The sequence below is a fragment of the Ailuropoda melanoleuca genome, chromosome 15 (genome assembly GCF_002007445.2).
Source record: "Ailuropoda melanoleuca isolate Jingjing chromosome 15, ASM200744v2, whole genome shotgun sequence".
Lineage (NCBI taxonomy): Eukaryota > Metazoa > Chordata > Mammalia > Carnivora > Ursidae > Ailuropoda > Ailuropoda melanoleuca.
In genome coordinates, this window is record NC_048232.1 from 83683372 (window position 1) to 83708885 (window position 25514).

A 25514-nucleotide genomic window follows, 5' to 3' on the forward strand; every position below is an offset into this window, starting at 1 on the left:
TGAACCTTGTACTTTCTTTCTCCTTTGTTAATATAATGAATGACATTTGTAGATATTCTAGGCTTCTAATGCAAACCCCTCCCCCCCTGGATTCCTGACATTAACCCAATTTGATCATTACAGTACATTTTAAAGACACTGATGAATTTGATTTGCTGGGGGGTTTGTTTTTGTTTTGGGGGCTTTTTTTGGATTTTTGCTGCTCACGTTCATGATTTTCTTGTACTGGCCGTGTGATTTTTAGAGTATTCTGTTTTCTAGAAGTGTTTGTAGGAGGTAGAAGTTTTTTATTTGAAAGTTCAGTAGGACATGCCCGTAAAAACATTTAGACCTGGTGTTTTCCTTATGGGAAGATTAACCAATGAGTAAGAGACTTTTTTTAAGATTTATTTATTTGAGAGAGAGGGAGTGCCCACGAACCAGAGGAGGGGCACAGGGAGAGGGAGGGAGAATCCCAAGCTGACTCCTCCCTGAGCAGAAGCCTGATGCACAGCTCAATCTCATGACCCTGGGATCATGACCTGAGCTGAAACCAAGACTCAGACACTTAACCTACTGCACCACTGAAGCATCCCCAGACTATTTCTTTAATGGTAAAAGGGTTATTCGGGCTTTCTATGTCTCCTTCTTTTAAACTTATTTAAATGGGAAATTTCAATTTAATAGAAGAGTATAAAGGAACTCCCATGTGCCTGTTACTTCAAGTTATTTTTGCACACACATACATGCTCCCTCCTTTTTTTTTTTTTTGCAGGAGTGTTTTATAGCAAATCCCAGACAAGTCATTTCACCAGAAATACTTCAATATGTATCTCTTAGTTAAAAGGATTTGTTTTAACATAGTAACTGTGGTATTACCACACCTGCCAAAATTGATAATTTAATATTACTCACCACTCAGTCATATTTAATTTTCCTGATTTTCTTTTTAAGATTTTATTTATTTATTTATTTATTTGAGAGATAAGAGTGGCGCCTGGGGAGGGGCAGAAGGAGAGGGAGGAACAGAGAATTTCAAGAAGACTAGAGGCCAACTCAGGGCTCAATCCCGTGACCCTGAGTTCATGACCTGAGCCAAAACCAAGAGTTGGGTGCTCAACTGACTGAGCCAACCAGATACCCCTTTGTGATTCTTGTCTTAAAAATGTGTTTCCTTGGGGCGCCTGGGCGGCTCAGTCCTTAAGCATCTGCCTTCCGCTTAGGGCATGATCCCAGGGTCCTGGGATGGAGCCCCGCATTGGGCTCCCTGCTCCACTGGGAGCCTGCTTCTTCCTTTCCCACTCCCCCGCTTGTGTTCCTCTCTCGCTGGCTCTCTCTCTCTCTCTCTCTGTCAAATAAATAAATAAAATCTTAAAAAAAAAAAAATGTGGTTTGCAGGTTCCAAACAAGGTATATCTAATTGTTGGATCTCTAATAACAATTCCTCCCATTCCCTTATATTTTTCTTTATGTCATTGATTTTTTTTCAGAAACTGGCACGTTTATCCTATAGAGTTTCTTTTTGATTATGGTTTTGTGAATATTTTCTCAGGAACATATCCATTTTTGTCTCTTCAATTTTTTGTGTGAAGTTGATTAGCTGTATTGCTTTCTATTTTTTCTTTTTTCCTTAACCTTCCCAGAAATTTATTTTTTATTTTTCTTCTTCAAAGAACCAATTTCTTGTGGTTTTGTTGGTACCCTCTCAGTCGTATCCCTATTTTTCTCTTCTGTTGATAATTGCTTTTCTCTTTGATTGTCTTGCTACTGTTTTTTTTCTAACATAAGTTGGCTACTTAACTCAATTTTTATCTTTATTTTTTAAGTTTTGAAATGTATTAACTTTTCTTTTGTGATTTCATCTTGTCACTTGTGTATATGTATGCTTTTAAAATTTCTAAATCAGCAGAGGCTTTTTGTGTTTTTTTTTTACTTAAATGTTCAAGACTAAAACTATGCAGATGATAGGATATTTCCTTGTATACTACAGGGGGAGGTAGAATGCAGAATTGTTCATAAAGTATGTATGATTTTAGTTTTGTGAATTATGTAAGTGGAAACAGTGAAGGAAATATATCCACATATTAAGCAGTTGTCTTTCAGTAGTGATATCAGGGAAATTTTTTTAAAGGTTTTATTTATTTATTTGTCAGAGAGCACAAAGCAGCGGGAGTGGCGGGCAGAGGGAGAAGCTGGCTCCCCACTGAGCCGGGAGCCCAATATGGGACTCGATCCCAGGATCCTGGGATCATGACCTGAGCCAAAGGCAGACACCTGACTGACTGAGCCACCTAGGCGTCCCAAGGACATCTGGGAAATTTTATTTGAAACCTTATTTGTATTCCAAAACACCTAAGACACATTTTGTTTTTATAATGGAGGAACACAAAATGATTTGGAAAGGGAAGAATAATACTGTAAAAGTCTGGACTCTGAATCATGTGCTGAGATCCTGGGGTGTAATTCAGAGCAAATATATATATAAGAACTTCCCATTCTTTTTTTTTTTTTTAATAGATTTTATTTATTTATTTGACAGAGAGAGAGAGTGAGAGCACAAGCAGGGGGAGTGGCAGAGGAAGAGGGAGCCTCCTCAGCAGAGAGCCTGATGCAGGGCTCTATTCCAGGATCTTGAGATCATGACCTGAGCTGAAGGTGGACGCTTAACCAACTGAGCCACCGAGGTGTCCTGATACAGAGCAGTTATAATATGACCAGATGCCTACACACGTTGGACCATTAGGCAGGGCGTTGGTGTGTAAGTGGTGAAACTTGTCCTTTCCAAAAAGCTACAGTCTGGATGCAGCGGTGGGGTGAAGGGTGGTGGTAGGAAGAAGAGATAGCAGAGAGGAGGGGTCAGTGAGACAGACACACAGATATTTTCAGTGCCGTGATAGAATGCTCTTAAGAACAGGAAGGGCACAGAGGAAGAGTTGGGCTTCGGAACCAAGATTAATCGGACCACGTAGATCATTACTAAGTGGTATTTTGTCTTCAGGGGATGGACTGTCTTTTACTAGTATAATCAGTTGATTCAAGTGTATCTAATTATTAAATACCCAATTATGCCTTCCTTGTTAATGTGAAAACTACTTGGAGAATTAAAAGGGAAAAAAAAATCAACCCCTCAGTCTATATAATGAGTTAATACTGTTAGTCCACAGATCAATCAGCGATAGTTTTTTCCCTCCAGTGGACATTTGGTAATTTCTGGAGGCATTTTTTATTTTTACAGATGGGGTGGGGGTAGTACTGGCATTGAGAGAGACCAAGGATCTGCTGCTTATCTTACAGTGCACAGGACAATCTCCCCTTCCCCTACAACAAAGACTGTTCAGCCCAAAATATTCAGTAGTGCCAAGATTGAAAAACCCTGAGTTAATCCATAATTTGTATCCTCTTTTTGGTGTGATCGGGGTGATTTGTATGTTGTTGAAGGAACTAGGCATGGTTTTATATCCTATTCCAGCAAGATTTTGGTTAAGAAAAACTAATCTGTAAGCTGAGGTCAGGTGAAAGTGAATTCACTCAGATCAAGGACTTGCTTTGTGGCAGGCACTGTGATAGGCACTTGGTAAAGAATGGCAGATAGTCCCTGTCTTCATCCAGCTCACAATGAATGTTCTGGGAATGGTAGATCTTTTGTATCAATTGTCTTCACTTGATCTTAGCCAAAAGGCTGAGAAACCATCAGTTGTCTTTATTATTATAATATTTTAAATCTTTTATTTCATTCTGAACTTAGTTTGTGTATAGATAAGTTATTTTAACCTCTTCTAAGGAATTCTGGAATTGTATAAACAATTGTATATCTTTTTCATGAACGTCAGTACAAACTGGACAACTCATGTAATGGGTGTTGTGCTAACATTTAATCCTTTTTCCTTTGGTCTGTCTTTAGGTACAGTTCATAAGTGTTTAAACTTGTTGGCATAGGGGCGCCTGGGTGGCACAGCGGTTAAGCATCTGCCTTCGGCTCAGGGCGTGATCCTGGCGTTATGGGATCGAGCCCCACATCAGGCTCTTCTGCTATGAGCCAGCTTCTTCCTCTCCCACTCCCCCTGCTTGTGTTCCCTCTCTCGCTGGCTGTCTCTATCTCTGTCAAATAAATAAATAAATAAAATCTTTAAAAAAATAAATAAACTTGTTGGCATAACCAAATACTCTCTAATTTTTAAATACACATGTAACAAAATTTTTTTTAGCATAATACGAAAGACTGCAATACAAATAGTATCCCATGGAGTTAGGTTTGGAAATATTTAATGCTTATCAAGAACAAAACAGAGACATTTGTAATTTTGATTCTGTCAAAACTCTAACTTTTATCTTTTCTCTTTGCTTTTAGATTTTGGCTCTCTATTTGATTTGGAGCATGACTTACCAGATGAATTAATCAACTCTACAGAATTGGGACTAACCAATGGTGGTGATATTAGTCAGCTTCAGACAAGTCTTGGCATAGTACAAGATGCAGCCTCTAAACATAAACAACTGTCAGAATTGCTACGGTCTGGTAGTTCCCCTAACCTCAATATGGGGGTTGGTGGCCCAGGCCAAGGCATGGCCAGCCAGCCCCAACAGAACAGTCCTGGATTAGGTTTGATAAATAGCATGGTTAAAAGCCCAATGGCACAGGCAGGCTTGACTTCTCCCAACATGGGGATGGGCACCAGTGGACCAAATCAAGGTCCTACGCCATCTGCAGCAGGTATGATGAACAGTCCAGTAAATCAGCCTGCCATGGGAATGAACACAGGGATGAATGCTGGCATGAATCCTGGAATGTTGAATGCAGGCAGTGGACAGGGGATGATGCCTAATCAAGTCATGAACGGTTCAATTGGAGCAGGCCGGGGGCGACCTAATATGCAGTACCCAAACCCAGGCATGGGAAATGCTGGCAACTTAATGACAGAGCCACTGCAGCAAGGCTCTCCTCAGATGGGAGGACAAACGGGATTGAGAGGCCCTCAGCCTCTTAAGGTAAGTGCAGTTTTGGTTTGTATGCACTATCAGTATGTTTTTGATTGGGGCGCCTGGGTGGCACAGCGGTTAAGCTAGTCTGCCTTCGGCTCAGGGCATGGTCCCGGCATTGTGGGATCGAGCCCCACATCAGGCTCCTCTACTATGAGCCTGCTTCTTCCTCTCCCACTCCCCCTGCTTGTGTTCTCTCTCGCTGGCTGTCTCTATCTCTGTCAAATGAATGAAAAAATAAAATCTTTAAAAAAAAAAAAAAAGTATGTTTTTGATTGTTCCAGTGATGGAAGGGGGACTTGAAATCAGTTACTCATTTATTCTTTACTGTTCATGCTTTATCTTCTTACATGCTGTACCATTTCTCACATATATGCCAAGGATCTGTGTTGTCACAGGTTTTATGAAGCTCTTACATTAATTTTAAGGAAAACAATTACTTTACAGTTCAGTGATACTGTATACCTTCAGTTTATTCCAACTGAACAGCTAGCTAATTCCTGTTCTCTCAGTTTGAGAGTGTTAGAGTAAGTATAAGAATATTTTCACAAATGTTAAGAGTATTTTTAACTCCTTTCTAAGCCCACTTTAGCCCTCATAGCCTCCTTGTAAAAACACGGTTTTGAGCTAGCTGGGTTTATACCATCTTCAGAGAGACGTCACTTATTTCCACTACTTGGAATGTCCCTGGTTTTCAAGAGGTATTTATTATAAAAGATATATTAAATGTTATTTTTTCTCATTATTTGTTGGCTATTAAGGTGCATTCACTTACTCTGAAACCTCAACTAACATTCCAAGTGTCCAGTTAACCTAATTTTGGTCATTGTTTGAAAGGCTTTTCTTTTTCAAAAAGCCTACTTTTTTAGCTTTCTTCTGTAAAGCATGCTAAATATATTCTTCAAAACTTTTTAAATGTGCTCTTTATAAAATTAAGATGTTATAAGCATATATTTGATGTTTATCTCTTCATATTTTTCCTACATATGTATTTATTTATTCTTGAAGTGGTATCACACTACAATTGCCAGCACCTGGCATATAGTTAGTAAATATTTGTGGAATGAAAAAGATGACTTTGCTTGGAAGGTGATATTGGAGATGGGAAAGATTTTCACAAGGATTTAAGAGCAAGCTTTCTCTGTAAGAGGAATAACTGAGTAGGTATTGGGAGTTTGTGTTCCTGAGAATCATGATGATGAGAGAGTTCAGGGATGAAATTAAGACATTGGGAGGCACCTGGGTTGCTCGTTCGGTTAAGGAACCGACTCTTCATCTCAGCTCAGGTTTTGATCTCAGGGTCATGAGTTCAAGTGCCTCGTTGGGCTCTACACTAGGCATGGAGCCTACTTAAAAAAAAAAAAGACGGGGCTCCTGGGTGGCACAGCGGTTAAGCATCTGCCTTCGGCTCAGGGCGTGATCCCGGCGTTATGGGATCGAGCCCCACATCAGGCTCTTCCTCTATGAGCCTGCTTCTTCCTCTCCCACTCCCCCTGCTTGTGTTCCCTTTCTCGCTGGCTGTCTCTATCTCTGTCGAATAAAGAAATTAAAAAATCTTTAAAAAAAAAAAAAAAGACATAGGGATGAATTGGGAGTGGGGAGATGGAGGTCATATTCAGATATGAAAGCCCCTTATTTTTATTTTATTTTATTATTTATTTTTGCTACACAGTAAAGAGTATTGACCTCTTAACTTGGGGAAAGATTCTGTCATTCCTACCTTCTCTGTACATTCTCCCTTTTTGGCACTTTCATGTTGCTGTGTTGATATGGTTAAGTTCGAATATTTGGAGTGGAAACCGGAAACAAGAAGGTAAAATATTTATTAGGTACCTCTTCTAGGTTCTAGAACATAACCTGTGAAGAGTCCCTGTCCCCCTGATGTTTATACTCCAGTGGGGAGTGGTGGTGGGGTGACAGACTAAACCTTCACTGATTGAGCAAATATTTATTGAGCCCTAGTTTTGGTGTTGAAGATAGAGCAGCGAATAGACTTACTTCATAGAACTTACTTTCTAGTGTGCACGTAAGTTATAAGTTTATAGTATTCCAGGTACGTGCTATGAAGAAAAATTTAAAAAGGAGAGGCTCAGGAGCATATGGCTGGCTTAGTTAGTTGAGCGTGCAACTCTTGATCTCAGGGGTTGTAAGTTTGAGCCTCACGTTGTGTGTAGAGATTACTTAAAAATAAAATCTTCAAAAAAAAAAAAAAGTCTCCATGGGAGTGGGGCACTGTTCTATTTATGATCTAAATCACAAATTTCTTGTATCAGCATTGTTTGAGGGACTGGATATATAGCAGTGTACAAAACAGACAAAATGTCTTTGTGGAGCTTCTGTTTTCAAGGGATGGAGGAATTCAAATATAAAAATATATTATTACTAAAATATTTTGTGGTTTTTAAATGAGTCCCACCTATATTTTAAAGTTGATACTTGTAAAGTACTTGGAGCTGTGCCTAACACGTAAGAACTCTAAATGCTTACTTAGTAAATGAGTTTTGGGGAATTACGGAAGTTTAGGATGAGATACCCAATAATATACCACTAAGTACTTTTATAAAACAATGAGTTTTCTCTTTATAGCAGGAAGAAAAGCTTTCTATATTTTCCTGTTGAAGATTAAAATAAATTCAGGGTGTTAAAATTGTTGGATAGCAGTTCCCCTTCCATGGGACCAGGTCGTAGAATTACCTCAAAGAGCTGATTATATTCATTACATTTCTCCAGAATTCTTAAGAGTTCTAATGATATTTAAGAATCAGGAATAAGATGGGGCACCTGGGTGGCACAGCGGTTAAGTGTCCGCCTTCGGCTCAGGGCGTGATCCCGGCGTTATGGGATCAAGTCCCACATCAGGCTCCTCCACTATGAACCTGCTTCTTCCTCTCCCACTCCCCCTTGCTTATGTTCCCTCTCTCACTGGCTGTCTCTATCTCTGTCAAATAAATAAATCTTTAAAAAAAAAAAAAAAGAATCAGGAATAAGGAAGTTTTCAGTGAGACTTGAAGATTTGAACCCTCTTGGCAAATGGCAATGGCTTTTGTACACAGTACTTTTTACGGGTGAATCTGTGGTTCAGAGTGTGCATGAAGGTTGTGACATTACTAATAACATTCTTCCAAAGCCTAACAGTGGTTTATGCGGAAAAAGTTGGATCATACCCCCTTTTAATCTAGTCTTGGATTTTAGAGTTAGCATAAGATAATGACAAAATGTTTTATGTCTCAAAGTTATTTCTGACTGGTCAGTTCAGGAGGGTACACTGAAGAGTGGAATAGTGCTGATTTTGAATCATGCTACCTGGGCTAGCATCTGGGCTGTTACCACAGTCATCCTCCTCTTCAGCTGCATATTGCCCAACTTCTTGGTTAAATCATTTCACTCTCCAGTAACGTCACAAAACATATCTGCCTCCTTAAAAATGCTGGTGACAAAAGAAATAAACATTTTTGAAAATCCTATCCCTAATAGCTGCCCTTTATGTATGAAGAAAGAGATGAAGTTAATCATCGTAGTTAATGGCATATACTGTGGAGCTTTACTGACTGGGTTAAAAATGAACTCAGTCGGGGCGCCTGGGTGGCACAGCGGTTAAGCGTCTGCCTTCAGCTCAGGGCGTGATCCCGGCATTGTGGGATCGAGCCCACATCAGGCTCCTCCACTATGAGCCTGCTTCTTCCTTTCCCACTCCCCCTGCTTGTGTTCCCTTTCTCACTGTCTCTGTCTCTGTCTCTGTCAAATAAATAAATAAAAATCTTTAAAAAAAAAAAATGAACTCAGTCACTCACATAGTAGCTATATTACCCTGGGCAGCTTGCTTGCTGTACCTCAGTTTTCCCACCTGTAGAATGGAAATAGTAAAAGTGGGTGTAACCTACCTCATGGGATTATTGGGGAACTAAATGATTAATAGAAGTAAGCTCTTTGTGAGTGGTATATAGTAAGGACTTACTTGTAGAGTAGTAATACTAGTGGTAGCAAGTGCTTAGTATTATTGTAGTTCCTATTTTGTGTGTTCTTAAAACTTTTTTTTTTCTTTTAAAGATTTTATTTATTTGACAGAGACACAGAGAGAGAGGGAACACAAGCAGGGGGAGTGCAAGAAGGAGAAGCAGGCTTCCCACTGCGCAGGGAGCCCGACGTGGGGCTCGATCCCAGGACCCTGGAATCATGACCTGAGCCGAAGGCAGATGCTTAATGACTGAGCCACCCAGGCGCTCCTGTTCTTAAAACATTTTTATGGGGAGGGGGAGAAATCAAATCTAGATCATGTAAGTTAAGGTGTAGTCTTCTAGAGGCGTAGCTCTTGGCTGTACAGGAGATCAAACGGCTTACCACATGAACAGCTGTTGGCTGAAGGATATGGGAATGCCCACTAGTAGAGACTTCAGTGGGTTAATATTCTGTAAATTGGTAGATTAACTTTGTTTGGAACTAAGGGCTTTTTATTCAGGAAGTGTTCATTAATACTCTGAAGGGTTCCCCCCTTAGAAAATTAAAAAAAAAATTCTAGGGGTGCGTAGGTGGCTCAGTGAAAGCATCTGCCTTCAGCTCAGGTCATGATCTCTAGGCTCCCTGCTCCGTGGAGAGTCTGCTTCTCCCTCCCTCTGCCCCTTCCCCCACTCAGTGCACGCTCTCCCTCTCTCTTAAATAAATAAATAAAATCTTTTTTTAAAAAAAGAATAAAATCTGTGAAAGAGCTTGTTATGATTAAAGAGACAAGATCCAGAATATTAATAAATAGCATCAGACAGTATAATTATATCTAAATTAGTGTTAGGCTCCAAAAGCTAAGGAGCTACTAAATGTTAATAGGTATTTAATATGTTAGGGCCATTAATTCTAACATCAACCCTATGGTTTTATTCCCATTTTACAGATGAGGGAACAGAGTCAGGGAATGGGTATTACAGAAAACTCCTGTCTTTCTGACTTAAAAGTACATGTTGTTTATCACTGTCGTATAATTTCTTTCTATTATTATGATCCGTATATTGATAAAACTTAATGCAGCTAAAAACAGATAAAATGCTTTTATGTTTCTTAACAGCAACAGTCACCTCCTCACTTGTAACCTTATATGGGGTGATCATTGCTAGACTGAGACCTGTAAGAGCAGGAATCCTGCCTGTTTTCTATATTTCAGTCTTTTTTTTTTTTTTTTAAAGATTTATTTATTTATTTATTCGATAGAGAGACAGCCAGCGAGAGAGGGAACACAAGCAGGGGGAGTGGGAGAGGAAGAAGCAGGCTCATAGCTGAGGAGCCCGATGTGGGGCTCGATCCCACAACGCCGGGATCATGCCCTGAACCGAAGGCAGACGCTTAACCGCTGTGCCACCCAGGCGCCCCTATATTTCAGTCTTAGTGATCGCTGTCCCTTTCACAGACACAGCCTTGGAGCATCCTTTTGTTTTGTTTTTAAGATTTTATTTATTTATTTGTGTTATTTATTTATTTATTTATTTATTTGTGTTATTTATTTATTTATTTGAGAGAGCGAGAGGAGGGGCCGACAGGGAGGGAGAGAATCCCAAGCAGACTCCACACTGAGCACAGAGCTGGGTGTGGGGCTCGATCCACGAGTTGCAAGATCATGACCTGAGCCAAAACCAAGAGTCAGACACTTAACCAACCGACTGGGCCACCTCAGCACCCCATCTTTTACGATTTTTAAGATTTATTTTAGAGAGCACAAGCCAGGGGAAAGGGCAGAGGAAGAAGGAGAAGTGGACTCCCCACTTAGCAGGGCCCTGGGGATTGTAACCTGAGCGGAAAACAGACACTTGACTGAGCCACCCAGGTGCCACCAGTTGCCCCATCTTGGAACATCTTTATATATTACTTTTTAGCCCGTATTCTATGACAGGTCCTAACCTTCCTTTCCTCTGACTCTGGTTACCTCACATGCTGTGAAGAATTATGTGTTACTTGGCTGGATAGATTGATATCCAAATTTTGTATGAATTGTGACTTATGAAGTTGATATTTAAAAAAAAAAAACCTCTTGAACTTCATTCAAATGAATATTGGCCTTAGGAATAATTCTCTTTTTCCTTCTTTCCTTTTCTCTTTTTAAAATTTTTTTGAGGTAGGAACAGTAATGTCATTTTTGGAGTTCTCAAAATTAACATCAATTAATGATAGTCTTTGGCATATGATGTTAAGGAGTTTTTAACCTAAAATTTTGAAGTACAGGAGCAGTGATTGATCTGTTTTAGGACTTGGATCGGCAAGGAGTGAAACAAGTAGGAAGGACCAGTTGGGGCGGCAGGTATTAAGTGTAATAAGGAAAGGAGGAAGAATCCATGTTGAGAGAAAGACTAATCGTAAATGCTGTAACCTGACAGGTTTGAAAGAGGAGAGTCTTATGCCCAAATTTGCCATCTAGATGGATGTGGTTTTAGGTGTGTAGTAACAGTTTGAGGGATAGTCCCAGTGGGGTGGTGAGGCCTCCTGAACTAAGGCATTGGTATAGGAGTAATGGGAATGAGTCTGAAAAGTAATGCTTAGGATTTGCTGTAGGTTCTAAAGAGATCCCTAGTCCTCCTTGTGTATCATTGTACCCTCAGTTATTAATGTAGTGTCTGGCATCTAACTTGGATACAGATATATAACATGGGCATTTATTAAATCCAGTAGTAGTAGGAAATGTCTGATTGTAGTTTAATTTTGTTTTTGTTATTTGATGAATCTTGGAGTTATATGCATGGTATTGGTTTGAGTTACTGTGGTGCCTGCAAATCTTATTAAGGGTTTTTTTCCCTATGTGTTAAATATTCCCAAACAATTTTTTTCTTTATATTTGAGGTATTACTTTTATTTTTCCTATATATTTGCCAATGATTGCCACTATCGAGTGTTTTTTGAATTCTTGTGCTCCATAAGTTTCTGCTTTTAATATACTGAAAACTTAGAGAAAAACCTATAGAGTCAGTTTTTTTTAAAGGATTTATTTATTTGAGAGAATTGGGGGGGCCGAGGGAGGAGAAGGGACACACCATGCCATCCCCCCACCCCTCCAACGCAGAGCTTGCTCCCAGGACTCTGGGATCATGACCTGGGCCAAAGGCAGATGCTTAACCAACTGAGCCACCCAGGTGCCCCTGTAGAGTCAGATTTTAAAAAGGAAAAAAAAAAAGTACTCCTCTAAGGTACTTTTTGTTTTAGTTGCCTAGAACTGTTGTGGCTTTCTGGTCAGACTCCTGGTCCTCTGCCTTTTCCGTTTAGATGGTTGTCTGTATCCTTGTGATCCAGGTAGGTGGTGGGTAGTTGGACATCAGGATCACTTGAGATATAGAGAAGGGGAACAAGATCAAATAACAAACTACAGTGTAGCCGAAATTAAGTACAGTATATTCCCTTCCTGTTATATTTGGTGGAGGAGTACTGGAGGTACTCCAGGATAGGGATGGAGAGACTGGTTGTAGTCTGTCTAACACTGGCAGCAGAACTCTGAGGAAGACAGAAAAGCCAAAAAAAGCCTGAGAGTCTTTTTTGGTCAGAGTGACCAGAAGTATCAGGAATGAATTACTGCCAGCTGATCAGTGCAGTCTATATTTGAGACCATAGTCCACTTTGGAGTTTCTAGGTAATGCATTGTAATTGAGAAAACAAGCAATGTCAGGAACTGGTTGAAACCCAGTTATTGTAAGCAGGTAATGCAGTGTCTTATGTGAACAAATGTGAAGGACCAGATAATACTGTGATATATTTGAGTAGAGATATTGTGCTTATTAAGAGACATCAAGGCAGCTTACAAATCCCTGTGTTTTATTTTCATAAATAATGGACTCCTAAGAGCCTAATTTATTGTCTGTTGGTCTTTTATGGTCTGTCCTGCAGATTCCGTGTTAGAATGGCTTTCATTTTATGTTTGTCACAAATTTCCATGCTAGTAGAGGAAACACAGTCAAGTGAACTGTAACTCCCTCAGATGTAGGCCTATGTATATGAACTATATTCATATACATATGAATATATGTACTTTCGTACTTTAAAAGCATGTGAAGGAATGGCACTTGTAGCCACACTTGAAACTACCAAAAGAAACTTGAACTTGTGTTTAAGCCTGTTTCTGTATTTGATCGTCCCTACAATCTTATTGGCCAGATCCACTTAGGAAATTCCAGTTATTGGAGACTGAAGCAGTAAGTTTTTTACTGTGGATGCTTCCCATTCAGGCTGCCCCATTCTTGTATGCTTTCCCCTAAACCTTGCCACTTCCCTCGAGCTTATTCCCTGAGTTACTGAACTCCTAGTCTCTGATCTCATCTGAAAACTGTAAGTGTTTTTTAATTTTTCATTACAAGCAAACCTTTAAACTGATAAAGATGTCATATTTCTATAAATTCTCAGAGTATAGATACTGCATATGATTTAAAGAACAGTTTTATTTACAGAGGTTTATGTGTTTATGACTTTCATATTTCTGTTTTCCTGAGTCAGCGGGCTCTTTTGTCTATCAGGATTAGGGCAGTGGGGCTACAAAGACAAATGAACTAAGGTTCTTTCCCTTAATGTGCGTGGTCTAAGGGGATAGAAGAGGCATGCATTTTATTTTATAATCTACATTGTATTATAAATTCACAAACATTTATTAGGGTAGGAAAAGAACTCTTTAGCGGTCTAGAACAATAGATGCTTCACAGAGATGGTCACTTTTGAAATGTATCTTAGAGGATGAGTAGAGACTCTGTAGCTGCTTGTTAATTGTGGTGTACCAACTAAGTAAGCAATAGAAAATGAAAATTGGACTGCCTCTTTGTGAACTTAGTAGTTTATTTCCTTTACAGGTTATCTTTCAGGAATCAAATAGGAAGGGAGGGTATGCCACTGTCTAATTATAGGGAAAAAGAAAATCTTTAAGGCAAATGCTAGAGATTGAAGAAGCAAGTTGCTCCTCAGATTTGCAAGTTAATGGGCACAGGCTGTAGTAGGATACCGTGGATAGTCAGGCCTTATGACCATCATGAAGGCTCTGGGGAGAAAATAGAATAGCAGAAGGCAAGAAAACCTGTTGGACACAGTCTACACAAGCTGTGATGAGGGACTTGAATTAAGACAGTGACAGTGGACTGGGAACAGTTTTAGGGGGTGTATGTGTCTTTAGAGATAGAATTTGAAGGCCCCTCTGATAGAACTGGATCTGGCTAAGAAGAATAGAAATCTAGTATGACTCTTTTTAATTGGGTGGTAGTACTAGTCTTAGTTTCAGTTCTGAGAGATTTGTTGTATGTTTTTAATAGGTGGTGTTTCACTTGTGGTGGGTTCTTCTATGGAAGAATAGGATCGTAAGTTGCATCATTGCTATCAGTAAAACATTGGCTTCTGAATAATTAATTCTTTCTCTAAATTAATATCTATCCAATATGATCGCTCCAGATTGTCATAAATATAGACACAAATCTACTTTTTAAATCTATAGGGGTTACAAAGAAATTCATAACTTTAGGAGCCAAGCAGGTAATTTAATGAATAAAGCAGCTAGGTTTAAGACTGCAAGGAATGAAGTTTGCTTGTTCTATCTAAGGGATTCAGATTTCAAGTTTTAAAATCACTGTGCCACCGTATCCCTAAATGAAAAAGGACATATCCCCTAAATTATCCGTTTTCTACTTTTCATATGAACAAAATGCTGAAATAAGCGTTCAGATGCTCTTGACATATCACACTCTCTGACATATTTAGGGATTAGGTCGTTTATTGAGTTTAATTTATTAAGCCATATTTTGTAAATTAAATAAAAATGCATCTACTTCATTCAAGCAAAGATGAATGGCAAACCTTGATTTGCAGATACAGTTTAATGAAGATGCTTATAAGTTTTTAAAACATATTTATCTCAGATATTTACAGAAAAAAGCTCTGTAGGTTTACCTGAGCTGAAGCCCCTGAATCTTAATCTTTTTTTATAATTTCTTTTTAAAGAATTTATTTATTTGAAAGAGAGAGAGCGCACATGTTGGGGGGGGGCAGAGACAGAGGGAGAAGCAGACTCCCGCTAAGCAGGGATCCCACCTCGGAGCGCTGTCCCAGGACCCCAGGATCATGACCTGAGCTGAAGGCGTTGCTTAACTTGACTGAGCCACCTAGGCACCCCCCCATAAATCTTACTCTTGAAAACATGAGTATTTTCATGAACATACTTCAATAGTCTGTTTATAACAGCAAAGGACTACCTTTAAAATTGTCTTTATAAATTAGGAAGTGGAAAAGGAAAAGGAATGGTAATGTTCTGTTTAATTAAATAAGATTTAATTTCTTGTCTGTTTTTATTCTTAGATGGGAATGATGAACAACCCTAATCCTTACGGTTCACCATACACTCAGAATTCTGGACAGCAGATTGGAGCCGGTGGCCTTGGTCTCCAGATTCAGACAAAGTCTGTACTACCAAATAACTTATCTCCATTTGCAATGGACAAAAAGGCAGTTCCTGGTGGAGGAATGCCCAACATGGTGGGTAGTAATCTATCTACAGATTTGTCTTTAAACTGGCGTTTTGACAAAGGAACTGTTAAACTTTCATGCTGTCTGCTATACACACTAGGAGATAATGGATGGACCCTGTGATTGAGGAGGCTTGTGCCTTCCTTCCATTTCCCATGGGTTTTTGTTTCTTACAGTACTGTTCAGTAAGGGTGCTTGGCCAAATGGGAGCAAGTGGGGCTGCTACAACGAAAATTTTGTGGCCTGCTATATTACATATCTTCTGCTTGTGAGCATTTCTATGGAATAGGAAAGTAGAACATTTCTCATCTTGGGAAGGACTCTCTGGCAAAGGATTCCGACTCTCAGTGACCGTATCTACTGATTTGTATCTGATATTACCATACAAAAATAACCTCCCTCAAAGTTACACATTGTTTTAAACAGTGATTTTTGTTTTGGGAAATCTTTCAAAGCTTCTAACATTGCTATTTTTCTTCCTTTTTTTGGTGCAAAAAGGAATTTTAATAAAGCATGGGGACAGGACCCGTGGGCAGAAGGAGCTGCTGCTTGCTATTTTTCTAAAGTAAAACGATTTCTAGTTGTAAATTTGTTAAGTAGTTTGTGTTCACCTTTGGCAAAAAATGTCCTGTAGAAATGCTACTTCTCTTTCAGATTTTTTTTTCTTTTTTTTTTTTTTTTTTTTGCTGTGTGTCATATATTCACTGAATTGCCTGTATTTCAGGTAGTTTAAGTAGTAGAGATATAAGAATGAATAAAACAAGGCATCTCTGCAATGTTTACTTTTTTCACTAGGGGAAAAAGGGGGCTTTCTTCCATAATTACAAAAACTAATTTTTCACCCACCTAAAAGGCCCCTGCTGGGTCTCCCAAGGAGTTCTTCATTGATAATTGTGTTTCAAAACCTGACTTGGACATTCTCTTCACTACAGACTCCTTGCCTTTTCCTCTCCCACCCCAGCTTATCATGCTCTTTATTTTTGCTTTGTATACTGTATATACTTTGACTATATTGGTAATGTAACTTTTTTTCTTACTGAATTTCTTGGTAGGAACCATTGTTTGTTTACCTTGGAATCCCCTGTGGCACGGTAGACGGTCCTTAAAGGTTTTAATTGAACATGTCTAGGTCTGTATTTATTAAAGAGCACACTGTGACACTTAATGTTAAATGTATCTTTGTTGTTTTATCCTTTAGGGTCAACAGCAGGCCCCACAAGTCCAGCAGCCAGGCCTAGTGACTCCAGTGGCCCAAGGGATGGGTTCTGGAGCACATACAGCTGATCCAGAGAAGCGCAAGCTCATCCAGCAGCAGCTTGTTCTTCTTTTACATGCTCATAAGTGCCAGCGCCGGGAGCAGGCTAACGGGGAAGTGAGGCAGTGCAACCTTCCCCACTGTCGCACAATGAAGAACGTCCTAAACCACATGACACACTGCCAGTCAGGCAAGTCCTGCCAAGGTGAGTGGGCTCAAAGGGTTTCTGTGCTCAGCAATTAACAGAGTCCAAGGGAAGAGAGAAAATGTGATCTGCTCTATTTTGAAACTCCTTTACTGATAATGTCTTACTCCATATTAGGATGTGAATAAAATTCAGTATCATTTTGTCAGTATCTAGGGATGTGGTAGAAATTTTAAAGGATATCCCTTTTGTGGTGATCCTTATCGACTTTGATTTGGTCCAGCATAGCACACTTTAAATATTATTGAGGATTTGTTAGTTGTCAGATAGGCAGATACTAAAAACAGTGTGACCCAACTTAGTACATTTTGTATATTTATGGAGTCATTAGAAATCTGTTTATATAGAGTAAAGCAGATTGCACATCTTAGTGAAAAATATGGGCTTTGGAGCCAGGTTGCTTAAGTTTGAATCCCACTTTGAGTACTCTGACTATGCAAATTGGTTAGCCAGACTTTGCCTGCCTTCTCAACTATAAAATGTGAGTGCTAATAGCTACCCTACAGGGATGTTAGGAAGAAGAAATGAGTTAACATTTGTAGCACTTGTTAAGTGATCAGTAAGTTAGGTGATAGTAATGTAAAAAAGCATAAGCTGCATTTGAAAAAATTATTTTTCTTCTTTTTAGTGGCACACTGTGCATCTTCTCGACAAATCATTTCACACTGGAAGAATTGTACAAGGCATGATTGTCCTGTGTGTCTCCCCCTTAAAAATGCTGGAGATAAGAGAAATCAGCAATGTAAGTGATGAAATCGTTTGAAGCTTTTACACCGAAAATATTCTTAGACTCTTACCAGTGCAGTTTGGTGGAATTTAGAGTACTTCTTGATTATGTGAAGTTCCTGTGAACTGCTTTGTGCTATCCTACTAGGTTGTTTTCACTCCTGTTAACCTCATATTAATGAGATGAGAATTGATCTGCTTAATACCTAAACTAAGTTCCAGAAACTGTTAATAGTCATTCTGTATAAAAACGGTGAATTTATGCTTCATTTTTACATTCATGAAAACTTAAAAGACAATGACATTGGGCAAGTTACTCTTATTCTTGTGGTCTAAATATTTAGATAACTTGAAATTATTTGAAGAGAAAGGAAAAAAGTTTGAGATTACTTTTAGAAACTTGGGATGATGAGGTTTTCTTAGAGAAAGACAAAAGTAAAAGTAGAAAGATTTAAGTGCAGCTACCACACCTCCTCTCTAGAAACAAAACATTAAGCACTTAGGGTTGAAAAGACAAATTTGGAAATATACGTGCAGCATGTGAAGAAGAAATTAAGTACCATAAATTAATGAACAAGTCATAAATAATCCAGGAGAAAATTGGGATAAGGAAATAGTTTAACAGAGGGAGGACATATCAAAAAGTTCACTATTAAGAAACGAAATAAGGTGCTGTTTCTCTCCTATCACGTTGGCAGAAATGATGCTCCCTGGTGTTGGTATTTGTGTGGCTCTGAGTCATTCATACACTGTTGGTGGGAACACTGATATAGCCTGTGGGGAGGCTTTTGGGTATTCTGGATCAAAAGCCTTTCATGCCAGTGACCTTCTTTTGACCATTCAGTTTTGCATCTAGACATTTTTTCAGGGAAATAATGAGAAACAAGATGCATGCACTGAGCTGTTTCATAATCACATAACAATAATTTTGTGTCTTTTAAATTCATGATGGGTTAGTCTGTTTTTCTTACACCTTTAACGTTGTAATCCCCCCCTTTTTTTTGTCTTCTCTAGCAATTCTGACTGGAGCACCAGTTGGACTTGGAAATACTAGCTCCCTAGGTGTGGGTCAACAGTCTACCCCTAGCCTAAGCACTGTTAGTCAGATTGATCCCAGCTCTATAGAAAGGGCCTATGCAGCTCTTGGTCTGCCCTATCAAGTAAATCAGATGCCAACGCAGCCCCAGGTGCAAGCAAAGAACCAGCAGAATCAGCAATCTGGGCAGTCTCCCCAAGGCATGCGGCCCATGAGCAACATGAGTAAGTTTATGTTCTCCCTGGTGACAGATGTGATGTTGGTTATATATGTAAATGCCATGTAATATGCAGAATTACCTCCTTAGTTTATTTTAGTCTATGTGTGTGTGTCTGTCTCTTCCCACTCTTAATTTTTTTTGTTATGTGATTAATTTTTTTAAGGTTTTTTTTTTTTTTTAAGTTTTTATTTATTTATTTGACAGTGCACACAAACCAGGGGGAGCAGCAGGGAGAGGGTGAAGCAGGCTCCCCACTGAGCAGGGAGCATGATGCAGGGCTTGATCCCAGGACCCTGGGATCATGACCTCTGCCGAAGGCAGACACTTAACCGACTGAGCCACCCAGGCATCCCACATGATTAATTCTTGAAATAATTTTTTAAAGATTGTAGTATAAAAGCCTCATCACAATCAGTATACCAGATGCAGCTGCTGGTGATTTATATCCTTCTTAATCCTTTCATGCATTTGTGAATTTGTATTTCTGGAAATGGGATCTTGTGTGTTATTCTATAACAAACTATTTTTTTAACACAATTAGGACATCTTTCACTTGACATACCCATTGTATCCTTTTTAATGGTTGAAGAGTAATACATCATATAGAACAATCTTTTACACATGGACATTTAGGTTTCCTTCTCCACCCCCCCCCCATCTTAAACCACACAAAGAAATTGTTGTGGGGGCACTTGGGTGGCTCAGTTGGTAAAGTGTCTGTCTTTGGCTCAGGTCATGATCCCGGGGTCTGGGATCAAGTCATGTGTCGGTCTCCCTGCTCGGGGGAGCCTGCTTTTCCCTCTCTTCCCTGCTTGTGCTCTCTCTCACAGTCTCTGTCGCTTTCTGTCTGTCTCTCTCAAATAAATCTTAAAAAAGGAAAGGAAATTGTTGTGTTTTGGTTTGAAATGTGTAGAAATGAGTGTGGCTGTTGTTAATACAGATTCCCATATTCTTGCTGAAGTAGTGTGCCTTTTGAAATAGCTTAGTGAATGTATGTGTTTACTTAACTTCTTCCTATGATATGACTGAGGGGAAGAGTGAGCAGTGTTCTAGTATCCTTATTTGGGGCATATTTTTCTTTTCCTCTGTGTAGTGAAGTAAAGGAGATTTGCATTTAGATTGTATCCCTTTGCTCTTAAGCAGTTGAACATCTATGCCATTTTGTTTAAATAGTTAAGTCCACTGGTGAGTCAGTGACTTTTGACACTTTGCCTCTTTATTCTAAAATTGTCTTTGGTGATGAGTTCTTCTGTAACTAAAAAACAGTCTGGGGGCGTCTGGGTGGCACAGTGAGTTAAGCATCCAACACTTGGTTTCTGCTCATGTCATGTTCTCTGGGTCCTGGGATCGAACCCCACAGTCAGTCTCTGCGCTCAGTGCAGAGTTTGCTTGAGATTCTTTCTCCCTTATCCCTCTGCCCCTCTCACTTGTGCTGTTTGTCTGTCTCTTCCCTTAAAATAAATAAATCTTAAAAAAAAAAAACTAGAAGTCTGGTTCTGTATAGTCCACCATGTTTTTTCCCTATGAAGTCCATTGTCATCCTCCGGTTTAATATTTGTAGTAATCTTTAGTTTCTGCCCATTATTGTTCAATGCTAAATGAGGAAAGAAAATTGGGCACGCTACTCTTAAAAAATGTAATCTTGTTGATTTTTGTGCTTTTTAACTTGAAAGTACATCATTCCTTGACAAGCAGTGCTAACTTGTTAAATAATTATTGAGTGAGGAGTTGAAAAAACTAGACCAGAAACTGGGATGAAGAGCTAATCCTGCCTTTTCAGGCTAGTTTTCAAACTGTGTGTATTCAAATACATGGAAAGGGGTCAGAAATAAAAATCTGGGGACCTCATCTCCCCCTCTTCTTTTTTTTTTTTTTTTACTTTAGATTGCTTTTTTCTCCTTTTCCCATGTTATCCAAGTGTTACCCTAACTCTTCCTTGAATTTTAGGATCTCAAGCCAGAGCATTGTCTGCCTGTGCTTGGCCTGGATTTTCATTTTTGTAATTGGTTATTTCCCATTAATTTTTCAAATCTCTGTGTTTAATTCCTAGTTTTGTTGTTTTTGTCTCCTCTTGTATCATGTGTACAGAATCATTTGAAAGTTAGCTTCTTGAGATTTCTTTTTCCCTTTTCTCAGTGTCTTTATTTTAGGATTGAAGATTAATCAAGTTTCCATCTACTTATTGTTAGTTGAGTTAATGGTGCCTTATTAGTAATTATCACCATGAGCCAAAACTTCTGGAATACCTCATTTATTTTTCTTCTGTTGTGTTCAATCCCATCTTAAGAACTAGTGTGAAAACATAAACTCTTCTTTTGGGCATGTTACATCCTCATGGTTTCTGTTCATCAGGCCCAAGCCAGGTGAGCAAGGCTTATATATGAAGTGTTATTTCTTTTACACCAAAGCCCTTTTAAATGTAATTAGTCCATGGGGCGCCTGGGTGGCTCAGTCGTTAAGCATCTGCCTTTGGCTCGGCGTGATCCTGGCGATCTGGGATCGAGCCTCACATCAGGCTCCTAGGCTGGGAGCCTGCTTCTTCCTCTCCCACTCCCCCTGCTTGTGTTCCCTCTCTTGCTGGCTATCTCTGTCAAATAAATAAAAATCTTTAAAAAAAAAAAAAAAGTAATTAGTCCTGTGTGTTTATGTTGAAGGGTGCCCCCTTTGTTTTTATGTGTTCCCTAAAACTTAGATAATAAAAGAAATGCATCTGAAAATGGAATCCCCCTGATTAGGGCATGTAATTTTCTCCACAGTCTTTTCTTATTCTTTTCTTTCCTTTTTGAGAGAGAGAGGGGGAGAGAGAATCTAAGTGAGGCTTTACACCCAGCGCAGAGCCTGATGTGGAGCTCAGTCTCACGACCCTGAGATCATGACCTGAGCTGAAATCAAGAGTCCGATACTTAACTGACAAAGCCACACAGGCAGCCCTCTCTGCAGTCTTTAAGAGGGTTTTAAGAAAGTATTTTATTGCATATTATGAACATGTGACCTCTTTTTCACTTCACATCAAAATCTTAACTAATTTATTAGTAGTTGTTTTAAAGATTTATTTATTCAATTTGAGAGGGGAGAGAGAGCGAGCATGGGGAGAGGAAGAGGAAATCTTAAGACTCCGCGCTCAGTGTGGAGCCCATTGTGGGGCTCAGTCTCACAACCCTGAGATCATGACCTGAGCCAAAACCAAGAGTTGGATGCTTAACCAACTGTGCCACCCAGGAACCCCAGCAATTTATTAGTTTTAACCAAAACTTTATGCTTCTGAATAATGTTTGGACTGAGGATTACTATGATCAGAAATAATGACTTTGGAGTTGCATCTTGGCCTTAGCCTAAGAGCCGTATTATCAGAAAGAGTAAAGAGCAGTTCAATACTCAAATTAGTGTTAACTGTATTTTTTTTGATGTCTCATGATTTTAAAATACTAAACCAGACTTTTTTCACTCCTGTTTTCTTTCACTAATGGTCTTTATTTTCGGACACTTTAGGTTTGAACCTGATATGGTAGACTATATCCACAAATGGGACTATGTTGTGCCCTCCAAAAGTTTAAGATCTTTATTGCATTTGTAAACAAAAGCAATTTACTTGAGTATATTTCCATTTACTCTGCAACCTAAACTGTTTATCTTTTATGTTTTTCCAAGATCGGGACTCCCAAGTGGTTAGTGCTGTCAGGTCTCACCCATATTATTTTAACCCTAAAGTGTTGTTGGGGACCCTGCCAAGAGGGCAGATTGGATATATAATCAGAAATCCATGGGAAAACATCAGAAAATTTGGGACATAGGGGTGCCTGGGTGGCTCAGTCGTTAAGCATCTGCCTTTAGCTCAGGTCATAATCCCAGGGCTGTGGGGTCGAGCCCCGCATTGGGCTCCCTGCTCGGCGGGAAGCCTGCTTCTCCTCCTCCCGCTCCCCCAGCTTGTGTTCCCTCTCTTGCTGTCTCTCTCTCTGTCAAATAAATAGATAAAATCTTTTTAAAAAAAATTGGGGACATAAAAACATTTTTTCATATCCTCCTTTACAGCAGTTTAAAATACTCTAAGTTCTTCATAATCGTTGCCGATTAAAGGTAAAGGTAGTATTTAAATGTTTTCTTTCCTCCTTGTGAATACATTTTTTTCTTCTAAATTTTAGTTTGGAATTTTCAAAACTTACCTAAAAGTTGTAATACTCCAGTAAAGACCATACACATACCTTTTACCTAGATTTCTTTATTCTCAGCATTTTTGCCACATTTGCTTTGTTTCTGTATGTTTTTGAGCTGTCCTGACATTTGACTGCTGTTTCAGCATATTTCCTAATAAAAAGGATATTCTTCTCCGTGACCACAACACCATTATCATGCCTACAAAATTTTAACATCTGTCAATGTCATCTAATGTAGTCTTTATTTTAATTTCTCCAGTTGTCCTCAAAGTCATTTGGGTTTTCTCCATTCAGTTTGTTATGTGCCATTTGTTTCTCTTAATCTAGAAGTCATCTCCCCTCTATTCATCACACATTGACTTTTGATGAACACTGTAGATTGTCCTATAATTTGGATTAGTCTGATTGTTTCCTTGTAATTAGATCCAGATTAAACATTCTTGGTACGACACTTTGTCAGACACAAGTGCTAGTTTATGTTCCAAGGCTGTCGGATTTTTAGAAAAGTAGTATTTGTGTTTATGGGTCTGTGTCACACCATCTTTCCCTGAGGTGTGTAGTACTGGGTACGATGAAGCACCTAAGCAAACCTTTGTACTAGTGCTTGTAAGCAGACTGAGACATCGTCACTCTTAACAACCTGGGACTACAGGTTTGTCTCCCACTGTGGCAGAACTGGCTGTAATGTTGGAATTTTCAGTTAAAAATTGCAGGTACCTTTGATTGCTGGGGACATTTGAATAAATGAGAAACAGCATTCATTCAGATGCGCTGTGTGCTAAAAACAAAAACCACATATGAAGGGGGCATGGCCCCTACTTTGAAGCAGCTCTAGTTTGTATAGCCGAGGAAGCAGTTAAGCAGACAAAACTACAAGATCTCTGTTAACATACATCAGTTTATAGAGATTTTGTAGCCGAAAGGTGGAATCCCTTCTGGAGCCCTAAATTAGAGCTTCTTTGTATAAGACTTCCTTGACCGTATTTGACCACATTCTTAAAGTCCCTGCTGAGTTCCTGTACTCTATAAAGGTTAGTATGGGATTCCTCCTAGGGGTTAGAAAACAAAAATATATTATGTTTTTATTTTTAGAGGGGAAGGAGGGCAAAGAAAGGGAGAGGGGAAGAGAGAATCTTAAGCAGGCTCCACGCCCAGTACAGAGCTAGTTCATGACCTGAGCCAATATCATGAGTCAGATTTAGGGCACCTGGGTGGCTCAGTTGGCTAAGCATCTGCCTTGGGCTCAGGTCATGATCTCAGGGTCCTGGGATTGGCCTGCTTCAGGCTTCCTGCTCAGCGGGGAGCCTACTTCTCCCTCTCCCTCCGCTGCTCCCCCTGCTTGTGTGTGCACACAAGTGGTCCCCCCCTAATAAATTAAAAAAAAAAAAAAAGACCCTTAACCGGCTGAGCCACCCAGGTGCCCCAATAAAAATATATTCTTGAAGATTTTTAGGTATTATGATTCCTTCCCCCTCCCCACTTTCTGACTTAATCTCTGGCAGTGCCAGTATCGTTACGCTTCCTTCATTTTTGTATTCTCAAGTGAATGTTCACTCTTGGGACTTTTTTTTTTAGCCCCCTCTTAGGATCTTAAATATTAACCTATATAAGGGTATTCCTTCTCAAGTTATGATTGAGCCATAACTTGGAGTCAGTGCCGAATATTAAATGGACCTGGGGACTTCATAGAGAATGTTTTGCTATGTTTTCATGTGCCATCAGAAAACAATAAGCAAATTGGTGGAGTGTCATCACTTTTTCTTTTACTCCTTCATGCTGTTGCCATCAGTAAAGCAAATAAATGTTATGGGCACCTAATTTCTCTTTAAAAATGAGTATTTACACATGAATTGCTTACACTGACAAATACAGAATTACGAACAATACAATTCTGTTTTAAAAGACCACTTCCAGCCACTACATTTCAGAGCTGGGTTGATGTTGACAGAAGCAAATTTCTGCTTAAGTATTTAGGAAACATGGTGAAGGAAAGCACCAGCAATTTTCTTCATTAAATGTTGTTTATAGATTTAGCCAGTTATTTGCATTATAGTGGGAAGTTTTGCTTCCTTGTTTTTAACTAAAATACCTTTAGGTATATTAACAGAATTGTGTATTCAAAAAGTTTCCTTTTTTTTTTTAACCACATGAAAATCTGGTTTAGTGGAATATTGCTGTTTTTGTTTTTAAAGAAATAGACTATTCATTAAAATTGCTAATTGAAGAGGTAATGTATGCACACAGAACTGTTCAGGCCAGTTTGAAGGAGTATTCAAATGTTTAACCACAACATCATCTTTCATTCCCACCTCTCCAAGGATCATCACACTTAGGTTCCTTATGTCCTTACGTAAGTTGTGCTTATGAAAACATGCATATGTAGTTGTTACCTAAACAGTTTTGGTCCTCGTTTTTTGCTCCTTTTAACATCGTTGAACTCAGTGTCTATCCATACGTACGTATATGAGTACACCTATAAGACAAAATATCAGAAGTAGAAATACTAAGTC

The 25514-nt window shown here is 39.1% G+C and overlaps 1 protein-coding gene across 1 annotated transcript in view; it reads left to right on the forward strand.

The window, feature by feature from the left end:
* Positions 1-25514, forward strand: part of EP300 (E1A binding protein p300) — a 79316-nt gene that overhangs the window by 13386 nt on the left and 40416 nt on the right. The window contains 5 exon segments of the mRNA XM_002927026.4: positions 4328-4965; positions 15244-15420; positions 16610-16871; positions 17500-17613; positions 18612-18857. Coding sequence (XP_002927072.2) covers positions 4328-4965; positions 15244-15420; positions 16610-16871; positions 17500-17613; positions 18612-18857 — 1437 coding nt within the window.